This window comes from Euprymna scolopes, chromosome 17 (genome assembly GCF_053919585.1).
Source record: "Euprymna scolopes isolate OS-2025 chromosome 17, ASM5391958v1, whole genome shotgun sequence".
Taxonomy (NCBI): domain Eukaryota; kingdom Metazoa; phylum Mollusca; class Cephalopoda; order Sepiida; family Sepiolidae; genus Euprymna; species Euprymna scolopes.
This window is the reverse complement of record NC_136498.1, coordinates 76,774,722-76,787,259: the sequence shown is the minus strand read 5'-3', so window position 1 is coordinate 76,787,259 and position 12,538 is coordinate 76,774,722. Positions and strand designations below refer to the sequence as shown.

The 12,538-nt window shown below is 38.1% G+C and overlaps 1 protein-coding gene across 2 annotated transcripts in view; it reads right to left on the bottom strand.

The window, feature by feature from the left end:
* Nucleotides 1-12,538, bottom strand: part of LOC145296808 (nuclear inhibitor of protein phosphatase 1-like) — a 103,167-nt gene that overhangs the window by 59,186 nt on the left and 31,443 nt on the right. For both annotated transcript variants that reach the window (XM_080142892.1, XM_080142893.1), the window contains one exon: nt 9,436-9,589. In XM_080142892.1, the coding sequence (XP_079999018.1) occupies nt 9,436-9,589 (154 nt within the window). The remainder of the gene's footprint in view (nt 1-9,435; nt 9,590-12,538) is intronic.

Below are 12,538 nucleotides of genomic sequence, written 5' to 3'. Positions count from 1 at the left end.
CAGATGTGGCAGCAGTGCTCCATCCTTGGATGTACTTGGCTTTTATATAGATAGAGAATTGCATCAGCAGTAAGATATCTTCTGGAATGGTAGAAGGATCCCATGATTTTTGCAGCAACCTTGGCAACAGACTTGATGTACGTGTTCCATTTCAGATCAGGAGTAAAGATCAAACCCAGAAGCTTATCAAAACATGGAGACTCCCCAAGACGAGAGCCATTCATTTCAATTGATGCCAGATGGGGATCAGAGCGTTGATGATGTAAAGATAGGAGCTTGGTTTTAGATGTATTAAAAGTAACCAGTCACCTCTTCCTCCTACTGTACCACGTGCTCAAGATCAGAGGAGAGAGAATCAGAGAGAACTTTGTCATTTACAGCCTTTGGTGTATGGCCATAGATGGTCGTGTCATCAGCATAGATGTCAACGAATGATTTAAGTATGTGTTGAGGGAGATCATTGATGTAGATCAGGAAGAGAGTTGGGCCCAGGATGGACCCCTGAGGGACTCCAGCATTAATACTATGGGCCATTGATTTCTGTCCATTAACCACTACTTATGATCCTATTAGAGAGAAATGATTTAATAATTGAGAAAACATTTCCCGTTATATCATAGCTGGAAATCTTGTGAAGTAAGCCTTTATGCCATACCTTATCGAAGGCCTTTGATATGTCAAGAGCAATTGCCCTAGAAAGGAAGCCTTTGTCAAGAAATTCATTAATCATATGAAATATAACCGTTAACACATCTGCTGTAGATCTAGCAGAATGGAAACCATATTGCATGTCACTAAGAAGGTTATTTTTGCTGAGGTGGTTGACTACTTCTCTATTTAATATGGATTCCAACAGCTTACTCATGACACATAGGAGACTTATTGGTCTGTACTGAGAGGGAGATGACTTATCACCTAAATTCTTAAATACAGGGTATACTAATGAGGTTTTCCAGGGTGTTGGGAAGCACTTACGCTTAAACAGTTTTGTAAGTATGGAGGCAAGTTGAAGCTTTTTCAACACTATAATTGGAATGCCATCAGGGCCAGTTGCTTTACTGGAATCAAGGTTCTTGATTAGCTTGGCGGCATCACACACAGATATTTGTATGTTGCATAGCGTGTTGTCTGTTATAGGAGGAAATATGGGGAGTTGATGGCCTTCGTCGCATAGGGTAGAATTAATGGCAAAGTTCTTGGCAAATGTTTTGGCCTTGTCTGATGCTGACGAGATGATCTCAGGTCCATTGATGATGGTTGGGATAGAACGCACGCTTCTGTTCAGGATCCTGTTTGCTATTTGCCAAACTGGTGGGGACCAACCCACTGCTCAGCTACTTTGGATTAAACGCCATATAGCTCTCTTGCATTCTTATTACTCTTTTACAGTGGTTGCTGGCAGTCCTGAAAGCAGCTTTAGTCTCAGTACATCTATTATGTTGGTAGCTATGGAAAAAGTAATTTCTGTGCACGATGGCAGCAGCACATCTGGGGAGAACACTGGCGGGCTGTTAGGTTTTTGTTGGAATTTTTTGGATGGTATGAATCAGTCTATGCCTACAATTAACCATTCGGTCAGGTCTGATACTATAGAGGACACATCTTTTTAAACATGGAATGCAGAGGTAGATCAGATATAAATGTATGGAAGCTATCCCAGTCAGCCATAGAGTATCGATATACAGTATGGTAGAGAGGTACGTCTGAAAACTTATTACATTTCATTTTTATCTTAACTGATATAGCCCTGTTGGTGGGGCATTAGAATACGCTGACTGCCCCCCTGCAGAGGGTAAAAGTCCCTCAATGGGGGTCCTGGATATGACCTTAAACTATATCCAGTGGTGAGGCCCCAGCTTGTGGGCTTTGGGGAGTGTGGAGCCACCCTTTAATTACTATTGCTCCCAAGTTCACTCTGACCCAGAGTGGTAGTACCTGTTAGGGTCCCAACTATGGGAAAACAACAAATATATTCTATTAAAAAATTTTTTCTTCAAAATCTTTGGATTCGGCATTAAATAACCCGAAAAGGGTTGATATGCCGTAAAACAAAAACCAACCAACTTAACTGATACAACTGAGTGGTCGGAGGATCCCAGAGGAGATAGAATGGAACATGAACATAGCTCAGGGGAAGTTGTGAGAAAAAGGTCTAGAAGACTTGCATACTGACCGGTAGTATCGGGCACACGGATGGGTTGATGAACAATCTGAGTGAGATCATAGGCAATGGCAAAATCATAACAGAACCTCCCCTCATCATCTGTCTTGTTCGAGTGGGTCAGCCATTCCACATTATGGACATTGAAGTCACCGCAAATGTGAATGTTAGCTGAATGATGAGCAGACAGGATGTGGTCAATTTTCTCAGATATACTCTTAAAGATAGTAACTCCGCTGTTGTGAGGGTGATAGAGGGCAAATATAAATGCGGTGGTGTAAGCAAGTGCAACCCAGAAGCACATATGAGGTAAATTAGGGTCTTCTCTGGAGATATCCCTACCACAATGCTCTGATCTCCTATCTGGCATCAATTGAAATGAATGGCTCTAGGCTTGGGGAGGCGCCATGTTTTGACAAGCTTCTGGGCTGGATAAATGGTGGGATCCTTCTAGCACTCTAGTAGATATCTCACTGGTGATGCAATTCTCTACCTGAGTAAGAGTCAAGTACATCCAGAGATGGAGTACTGTTGTCACATCTGGGCAGGAACTGCTGGAAACCTTTTATCATACTTCAACAAAGTTTAAAATAGACTTTGTAATCTTGTGGGGGTGCCCTTTTCTCTTCTCTGCAACTTCTTCCCACAGAAGAGGCATTAAAAGACTGTCTTTACTCTATTACTATTTTCATGGCAGGTGCCTGTCTGAGCTGCTCCCCCCCCCCCTCACTAAACTTTCATGAAAAACACTCATCTAGCCAAACCCACTATCAATAATTTCCCCCACTCTTTTTCTGTGCCTAGTCCTAAACGTAGATTCCATGAACAAAGCTGCTTTCTTAGAACTGCACGCCTGTGGAACTCTCTTTCATTTCCCTGCTTTCCAGCTGACTACAATTTATCATATTCAAGTCCAACATAAACAAATTCTTGATGAGCCACCCCCTTAATTAATCCAATTGACCAAATTTCCACTACTAACGATTACTAGGATATTGTGTCATTGACTTTTGTACACTCATTAACGATTATCCTCGAGTGACCTTTGGGCCTTAATAAGTGGTGACTCCTTTGTAAACAAAAAAAGGAAGAAGCTATAAAGGGCTATAATGTCATTGATTATTGATTTATGCCCGTTATTTTTTTGGGTGGGGGAGATAAGATTGTAATTCCTGATTGATCCCAAACTAATCGAATTGCCAAATTCCATTTGGCAATTCCACTGGATAACTTTCAGATTAAAATCCAATTGTTATCCAATGTAATCTACAGTGATCCTACTCAAAGACAGAACTTTCATTGATCTTGTGTGACATCACAACCAAAATGAAAACAGCTGTCCAGACAGGCTTTGCAGTGATCTGACAGACCAAAATATCTTGAAGCATTACAGTACAAAATATATCTCCAAAAATAAAAGCATAACCATACAAAAACTACTAAATTGTGCAAACCACTGCTTAGAAAGCAGTTAAGTTATCACTTATTCACCAAACCTGTTTTTCTGCTCTTATTTACTTATACTGCTTCCTCTTTTTGGAAATCATAATTTCTCATTCTATGACTAAGTGTAATGTTTAAATATAAGACCCATACTGGCCACATGTATATTGTTACTGATATATGTTACTAAAATAACTGGCAAAAATGTTATTCTTAAATGTCTGCTTTAAAGGGATAATGCTTTACCTCCAAGATGCCTTCCTGTCTGTTTTGCATGATAAACATTAAAAATCCTTATACTCTTAAATTCTCCCCAAATCCCTGTATGTCTATATTGTATATTAATGCTGTATTTTTGTAAGTATATCATCTCTCCTGTTTCAACTGGACATAAAAAAAACAATTGCTCTTCTCCCCAAGCTGATATAAAATCACATACTTTACATGTACCTTGAGAGGAGGGTTTAGTTTCCGGTCCTAAACTTTAGTAGGCTGACCTTTTCAAAATCGATAAATACTAAACATCTATAGATTTCTATTGCTAAGAGGAGCATTAGCTTAACCTATATTTATACTCTAAAGAATATCTATAAAATAGATAACTAATAGCCACAGTTTGTGCCCAGATTATAAATGATCTGTATTAACTAGCAACTATATATTTCTTTCATTAGATGGGATAAAGTACTGGTGATTATCTTTAGTTGAAAACTAACACCTAAAGCACATTTCGAAATGCACCCTAACCATTATACTATAATTTTCCAATTAGTCACTAATCCACAAACCACATTTGATCTTTTCTTAACCCTAGTAGATATTCACCTTTAATCTACACCCCACACTCATACATATCTCCTTTAAAAACGTAACCAATCTTAATCCTATTCTAAGGAGTATAACTTCAAAGCAGATACTAACTCTATCAATCCTCACTATCCATGCAACCAGGTGCAGGAAAAACCCTCTCAGTGCTGATGGACCAGTAGATCTGGTTAGGAAAACACCAATTTGTAAACCTGTGCCACTGACCTCATATGTCTTGGCACCAAACAGGGGAGGCAGGCCTCCTCATTCCTGGATGACAACCTCCCTAGAGCTGGTGACTTGATCAAATCACTGGTTTGCAAACCTAAACTGCTTAAGGAGATGATAGGCTCTGCCTGTCCATATTCCTTCTTTGCCTATTAGCCAGGAGCAGAGGTGCAGCCACAAGGACTCATTAGAGACGCCCAGTGCTTAGGCTTGTTTCCTAACTAGGACAATGAATGCCGTCCCCCACATTTGCCTTATTCCCTTCCCCTATACCTGGGCATCTTGGGGGGTGCTTATTTACCATATATGCTAACATGATTGGACTGGGCCACTCCTGTTGGACAAGTTTGAGGATACCGGTTTGACAGTTGCTGGTTGCTGTTTCCAACTGACAGTACAGAAGTCCTTTGATAGCGCTTAGAGCGGCTGTTCTATCATCAGTTGTGTAATATTGGGATATTTGTAGTGCCATGTCACGGATGGAAAGGCACCCTGCACTCATCTCTGGTAGGCGTTCCCGGGACCACATTCTTGTTGATGAGGAGCCGGCTAATGGTCTACTCGTGTTGCATGATGGTGGCTATGCACATCCGTTTTGCCTAGCACTTCAATCTAGATTTGAAACTATTAAATAGAATGAAATGATAGCTCAATCCAAAAAAATGTTCAAGCCAGACACACACTCACGCCTCCTCCCTTGAGGCTTGCATTTACACATATTCGAGAACTTAGAACTAAATTAGATTATGTAGAATCATTTCTCCTAGCAAACTCCCCAGATATCTTAGCACTAAGTGAAACTAACTTGCACTCCTTCATCCCCTTTAACATCTTTAACATGTCTGGTTATCTTACACTTTGTCGTAAGGACTGTAACAGGAACAGACTTGGAGTCTATATTTGTGACATCCTCCCCATGTCTAGGAAATCTAAACTAGAATCAGGTGACCAGGCCTAAATTTACAACATAGTGTTAGCTACTTGTATTTTCTTTATTGCTCTCACACCAGCCAGGACTGTACTATAATCAATCATGTCTCTTACAGCATAGATGTAGCACTCTCCCTTGACACTAGTGCCAAAAGTATTTAGTGACTCTAACGCCTGCACAGAAATTTGCTTGGCTTCTCTAACTTCACTGACACAGCTAGTAGCATCATCCATAACTTTGCTATATCCCATTCCTTGACACAGACAGTAACATTCCCGACCCGTCTCCCAGATCGCCAGGGCCAGCAAGCCTCACTTCTGGATCTATATCAGACAAGAGATCCTGAGGATTGTGTAACAAATGCTGATTGGCCACTTAGGTATGCTGATCATGTTGTGATAATGATGGAATCACTTTAAACTCTCGACCCCAAGTTGAAGAGCCATTGCTCAAAACGACAACGTACTAAAATAAGGCCGACTGAGATGCCATTAGCGATCGCATGGGGAAATATCTTTTCTCTTCCTGCAAATAGCGCGCAAATGAGACTACTGAATGGTTCAAAGCAGCAATTGAAGCATATGTTCCTACACGGAAGTTCTATAGCAAACCCCACCCTACCCAATGGTTTACTTCTACTTACACAGCTGCCATTGCTCAGAGGCAACATGCATACCGTAGATTTATCAAGCATAAGTCCTGTACAAACAAAGTATATAGAAGCTAGAAGTAATTGTAAGAAAGAAGTAGCAACAGCGAAGAGTGAATATACTGAAACCACCAGGAAATGCATTGAAGCACAGAAATTAGGAACTCATGATTTCTGGAAAATCTACAATAGTGTAGTAAATAATGGGCAATCGACAATACTCCCACTAACCAACAATCATGAGGTTGTTTGTACAGCAACTGAGAAAGCTAACATGTTTGCCCGTTATTTTCCCTCAAACTAAACTCTACCTTGGACCCAGCAAACTATTCCCTCCCTGATTTTCCTCTGTGGACAGAAACCACACTAGATTATCTGAAAATCACCCCTACTCAAGTATATATCATAAAAAACCTAAACACCTCAAAAGCATGTGGACCTGATCTCATCCCGGCTGTGCTATTAAAAAAATGTTACGCTGAGGTTGCTCCAGTTCTCTCTAAACTCTTTAACAAACGTCTTACCAAATCTTGTTTTCCTGACAGCTGGAATACTGCTTCTGTGGTACCAGTTTACAAAATCTCTGACAAAAGAACTGACCCATTAAATTATTGTCCAATTAATCTCCTCCCGCTTTTCACCAAAATATTTGAGTCTTTAATTAATCAAGCTCTAGTCCACCACCTTACAGCTGCTAAACTTCTGTTTGACCATCAATATGGATTTAGGCAAGCCCGTTCTACTGCAGATATTCTAACTGTAATCTCTGAACGTATATACCAAGCACTGAATAAGGCAGGGCAGGGGAGAGCAGTAGCCCTATATATATCTAAGGCTTTTGACAGGGTATGACACCATGGTCTTCTCATGAAAATAAAATCTATGGTATTACTGGATGAATACTTAACATAAGTAAATCCTTCTTAAATGAGAGAAGAATCCAGGTTGTCCTCAATGGGCGTACATCCAAACAATATAATATAAATGCAGGTGTATCTCAGGGATCGATCCTTACCGGATAAAATTGTCTCTGAAATGGGTATATTTGCTGATGACATCACGCTCTATAGCAGGCACGTGGGGAAAACTAATGAACACACATCTAAGGCAATGGCAGAAACCCTAGAGGAAGACCTTCACTCTGTAGTGAAATGGGTCAGAAATGCTGCGAAGACAAAGCTCGTTTCATTTAATAATTACATGAAACCTTACCAACCACCAATAGCTAAAGATACATTACCTGAAAGTACTTCGTTCAAACTCCTTGGCTTAATGTTCACAGGGAACATGAGCTGGAATAAATACATTGAGATCATTGCCAAGGCTGCTGCAAAGAAAATGGGCTCTCTCTACCGTGCTTGAAAGTTGCTTATGCCTGAAAGTATCCTGTACCTCTACAAAGCCACCATTCGCCCATGTATCGAGTACTGCTGAACATTTCGGCTGGTGCATCTGCTACTAGTATCTCGCTCCTAGATAGTGTTCTAAAGAGAGTCGCCAACCTGTTAGGTCCTGAACTGTTATCTAAGCTTCAGCCCCTATCCCATTGACGAAATGCTGCATCACTCTGCTTGTTTTACAAGTATTTTAATGGTGGATGCTTTGACGAACTACAAGCTCTTGTACTTCCTCGATGAAAATACCCCCGACAAACCTGACAAGCAGCAAAGTTCCACCCCTACACAGTAGAGATCCCTAGGTGTAAGAAAGCCTTCTACTCTAATAGCTTCTTCTCCAGAACTGCTAGACTTTGGAATTCTCTTCCGGTTTCCTGCTTCCCCAACTGTACTGACATGCAGAAGTTCAAGTGTAATTTAAACAGACATCTTGCTGCTAAACTCCCTACAAAGTACCCCTGAAACTTAGATGTTGTTAGTTGTTTTTGTTTTACGACATATCAACCCTTTTCAGGTTATTTAATGCCAAATCCAGTGATTCGGAAAAAAATTTTTTTAATAGAATATATTTGTTTTCTTTTTCAAGTCGGTTTCTATTTAACCCATAGTTGAGACCCTAACAGGTACTACCACTCTGGGTCAGAGTGGACCTGGGAGCAATGGCAATTAAGGGGTGGCTCCACACTCCCCAAAGCCCGCAAAGTGGGGCCTAACCATCGGACATAGTTTAAGGTCATATCCAGTTGACCTTTGACAACTAAATATTTTCGTTTACTAGCTAAGTAGAAAAGTTACTAGCCAAACCCACATGATTTTTAGAATATGACATAATCGTTCTGTGACGAGCATGTACATCATAAAGATTTTGTGTTTTTTTTTAATAAGTGTAATTCTAAGTATACAACAAATTTTATGTTGATAATTGAAGGGATAAACATTCTAATTTCTTCAGATATTTTTTAAACAGCCTTCGTTAAAAAAAAGTATATTGTTCTATTAAACTTTTATTGTTTAAATAATTTAACTTTGTTCGATTTATATAAAAAAATGTTGAAAATATATTTTTCACTGAATAGTGAGCTTTGGAAGATTCTCAGTGAAAGAAATACAATCGCCAAAAGATAAGTGTGTGATTATTTCTAGTGACCACTTTGAAAAATTACTCGCAAATGCGACTGTTTCACTCACAGTGTACAGCCCTGTTAGATCAGGAAGTCAATATCTTCAGACAAGCACGAGACATTCAGAATAAGTATCGCAAACCAGTTTGAAATACAAAACTAAGTAAATATAATGATATTCCTTTCAATTTCAACTTGTGATAACTTCTTTGCTTTTCAGGTTATTCTGATAAAAATTTAGCTGTAAACAAAACTTAATCTTTTTTTAGGAGGATGTTGTAGTTTGCTTGAAGAGTTGTATGTAGTGTGAAAGAAGTTGTATTTGAAGGCTATAACAATGCAGTCTTGTAGAAAAACACTGTTGAGTTGTCATAATTCTTTTCACCTACCTTGTCTTGTATCCAATGGTGCTCTTCTATAAGGCTGCATTGTCATAGCCTTCAAACACAACTTCTTTAATCTTTTCTCTTTGTGTACAATTCTTTCTATTATGGCATTAATAGTTCTTTTTTATTTTAAGGCTACTTTAAGTTAAATGAGTGAAATTGAAAGGAATTTCGCTATATTTACCAGTTTTCACACTCTAAGCTAGTTTGTGATATCTATTTCAAGCATGAATAATATGGGGCTTCTTTCGTTTTCTTATTTTAATTTTATTCCAGGAAAGATAAAATGTTTAATTTTGTCCAAATACTTACTGCTACCAAGATCCATAATAAAAGGCCGAGCAAGGTGTTTATGCCAAACGAGGGCTGCATGGACTCGTGAACAGGAAGCATGGTCAATACAAAAGTCACAAAGCTGTTTGTTTCGGCCAAAGAAATAACATTTCTTTTCATCTATCATTAGTTTCTAAAAAACAAAAATAAAAATAAAAAATAAATATAACAATACAAATAAAAGACTAGAGAAATATATATAATATAGAATACAGATAGACTTCTTACTGCTGCTAAAAATAGCACAGGCGTGAACAATATAGAGAACCAGGAAATGGAAGAAAAGGATGAGAAAACAAAAATGGGACAGGAAGTAACTCGTCCTCATCATTATTATATTTGTTTTACATGCTGGCATGTGTTGGGTGGTTTTTAGAAATTGACTTTTGAACTAAGCTTTTATTGAACTTTTTCTTTTAAGTAAATTCTTATTTCTTTCCATGTTTCCTTCTTTTCTGCTACCTCAACTGTTCTACATCAATTTTTTTATCTATTCTTTCAATGTGAACAAATCAATATAATTTCCTGTTCCGCAGACATCTCCCTCTACTGTCCATATTTATTCTTCCCTTGGTGTCATTAAATCTAAGCCTGTTTTCAAGACTCATCTTACACATCTGTTTTATTATTCTTATATCATTTCTCTCCATGCAACACATGCCCTTAATTCTTAACAGCAAGATCTCACTTCCATGCATCGTCATACTGGTCACACACATCGCTGATAGAACTGCAAGGACTTTAAAAAAATAATAATAATGGTCAGATATTAAAATATGCATGTATTGTAGTACAATTCTAAGAGTTAGGTTTTTTGGGTTTTTTAACGGTATATCCACCCTTTTCAAGTATTTAATACTGAATCTAGTTATTTTGGTAAAAGTTTTTATGCTTCAAGTGTTTTTTATCTTCAAATACTTATTCATGGTTTTTAGTTTGGTTGTTTTGTTTTATGACATATCAACCCTTTTCGGGTTATTTAATGCAGAATCTGGTGATTTTGGTAAAAGTTTTTATGCTTTAAATTATTTACATTTTGATGCATTTATGGTGTTTGGTTTAGTTTGGTTATTTTGTAAAGGATTTTTAATTTTTGCCTTTGCAGAACATGATTGACTTTTGCAAAGAAAAGAAAAAAACAATAACATTCATATCTTGTATCTTCAGACAGCCTAATCTGGTAGCACTATTAAACAGGGCATGGCAGATGATGTGCAGGTGTTTTTTTTTTAGAGAATTTCAGGAAGCATGGGGATTTCATCGGATGTATTGTCTCAGCAGTCAACAACTGATGCAATTTCACCCATACTTCTGCCATTCTAAGGCCGAAAAATGTTTCCTAAAGTAATTGGAGCTATGCTGTTTTCCACCTTTGTCAGCATGTTGGTTGAACCAACTGTGATGTTGTGATTAATCTTCAATGGTGTTGTTACATTTAACAGTGTTGTTACTGTTTAAAACTCTGACCCAACACGTTGTGTCTGAGAGAGGCTGGTTGGTTGTTGTTTTTGTTTTACGGCATATCAACCCTTTTCAGGTTATTTAATGCCAAATCCAAAGATTTAGAAGAAAAAATTTTTTAATAGAATATATTTGTTGTTTTCACGTCGGTTTCTATTTAACCCATAGTTGGGACCCTAACAGGTACTACCACTCCGGGTCAGAGTGGACCTGGGAGCAATGGTAATTAAAGGGTGGCTGCACACTCCCCAAAGCCCATAAGCTGGGGCCTCACCACTGGATATAGTTTAAGGTCATATCCAGGATCCCCATTGAGGGACTTTTACCCTCTGCAGGGAGGCAGTCAGCATATTCTAATGCCCCACTGACAGGGCCAGTGAGAGAGTCAGATAGAAACAAAATAAAAAGGAAAGAAATTTGAGTAAAATTTTTTTCAGTTAAAATAAAAGGCATTTATTCATGTTATTTCCCAAAATAATGCATAGCAACTTGTTTTAAAATTCTCTTAATTCATCATGTACTTCACAAAATCCTGCCATGTCAACACATACTTAAAAGTCTCTAAAGCTGCCATGAGCCACATGTCCATCTCATGCTGGCATGTCTTGCTAGTCCTCCACCATGTGATATCCTTTTTGTTGACGATTTTTCTTTCTCTTCTTTTCCTCTGCTACGATGTCATATCGTGCATCGGCTTGGTCATTTGCATATGTGTCATGTGATTGCTGCTGCTAACATACTCTGTTACACAACTTCCCCTGACAAGGAAGTATCTAAGAATATAAAATTCACAATCGGTTCTCAGTCGCATGCATATAAATATATATATATATACATACATAAATATATATATATATATATATATATATATATATATATATATATATCCCAATCAGAGATGACAACATTATATTTTTGCAGGGAACTGTTGACCTCCTCCTACATACAATACCTGGTATTCCAAAATGATTACCCATCTGATATTGACTAGGTTCAATGTTGCTTAACCAGTGATCTAACAAAAAACGATTCTTGTCAGATCACCGAAGTTAGTGGTTCATGAGATGGAAATGATTGCCAGCAAAAAGATGAGGAACACTATGGGAATATTAACATTGATCAATGATATGAGCTGATTATTACTTATGCGACGGTTTATGATAAGAATTTTGGATGTTGGATTTGAAAAGAACTAAGCTGTAATCAGTAGGAAAGCAGTCACACAGTAATGTCTACCACAGAGAGGAAGTCTTTTCAAAGATCTATTCACGGCATATGTACATGTGTTAGATACATGGAGATCAAAAAAGTGTTTCAGGTTGTTGGTTAGGGTTAGGGTTGTTGTTGGTGAGATGATAAATAACTTTGTGGGTGTTTACTATTCTCATCTTGGTTATTATTTTCAGAACCCAATCGCTAATGGTGTTGAGTTCAATTAGTTCCTAATGACTTCTTCTGGAAGTTGAAAGTTAAATGCTCAATATAGACCAATAGGCCATAATAATTTGGAATAAAATAAAAATTCATTAACACTTCTACCCAGTCATGGCTGACAGAATGAAGATAATCTACCCTTGTAGATCAAATAAAACATTCAGTTTGAAATTCTGCTTTCCTTATT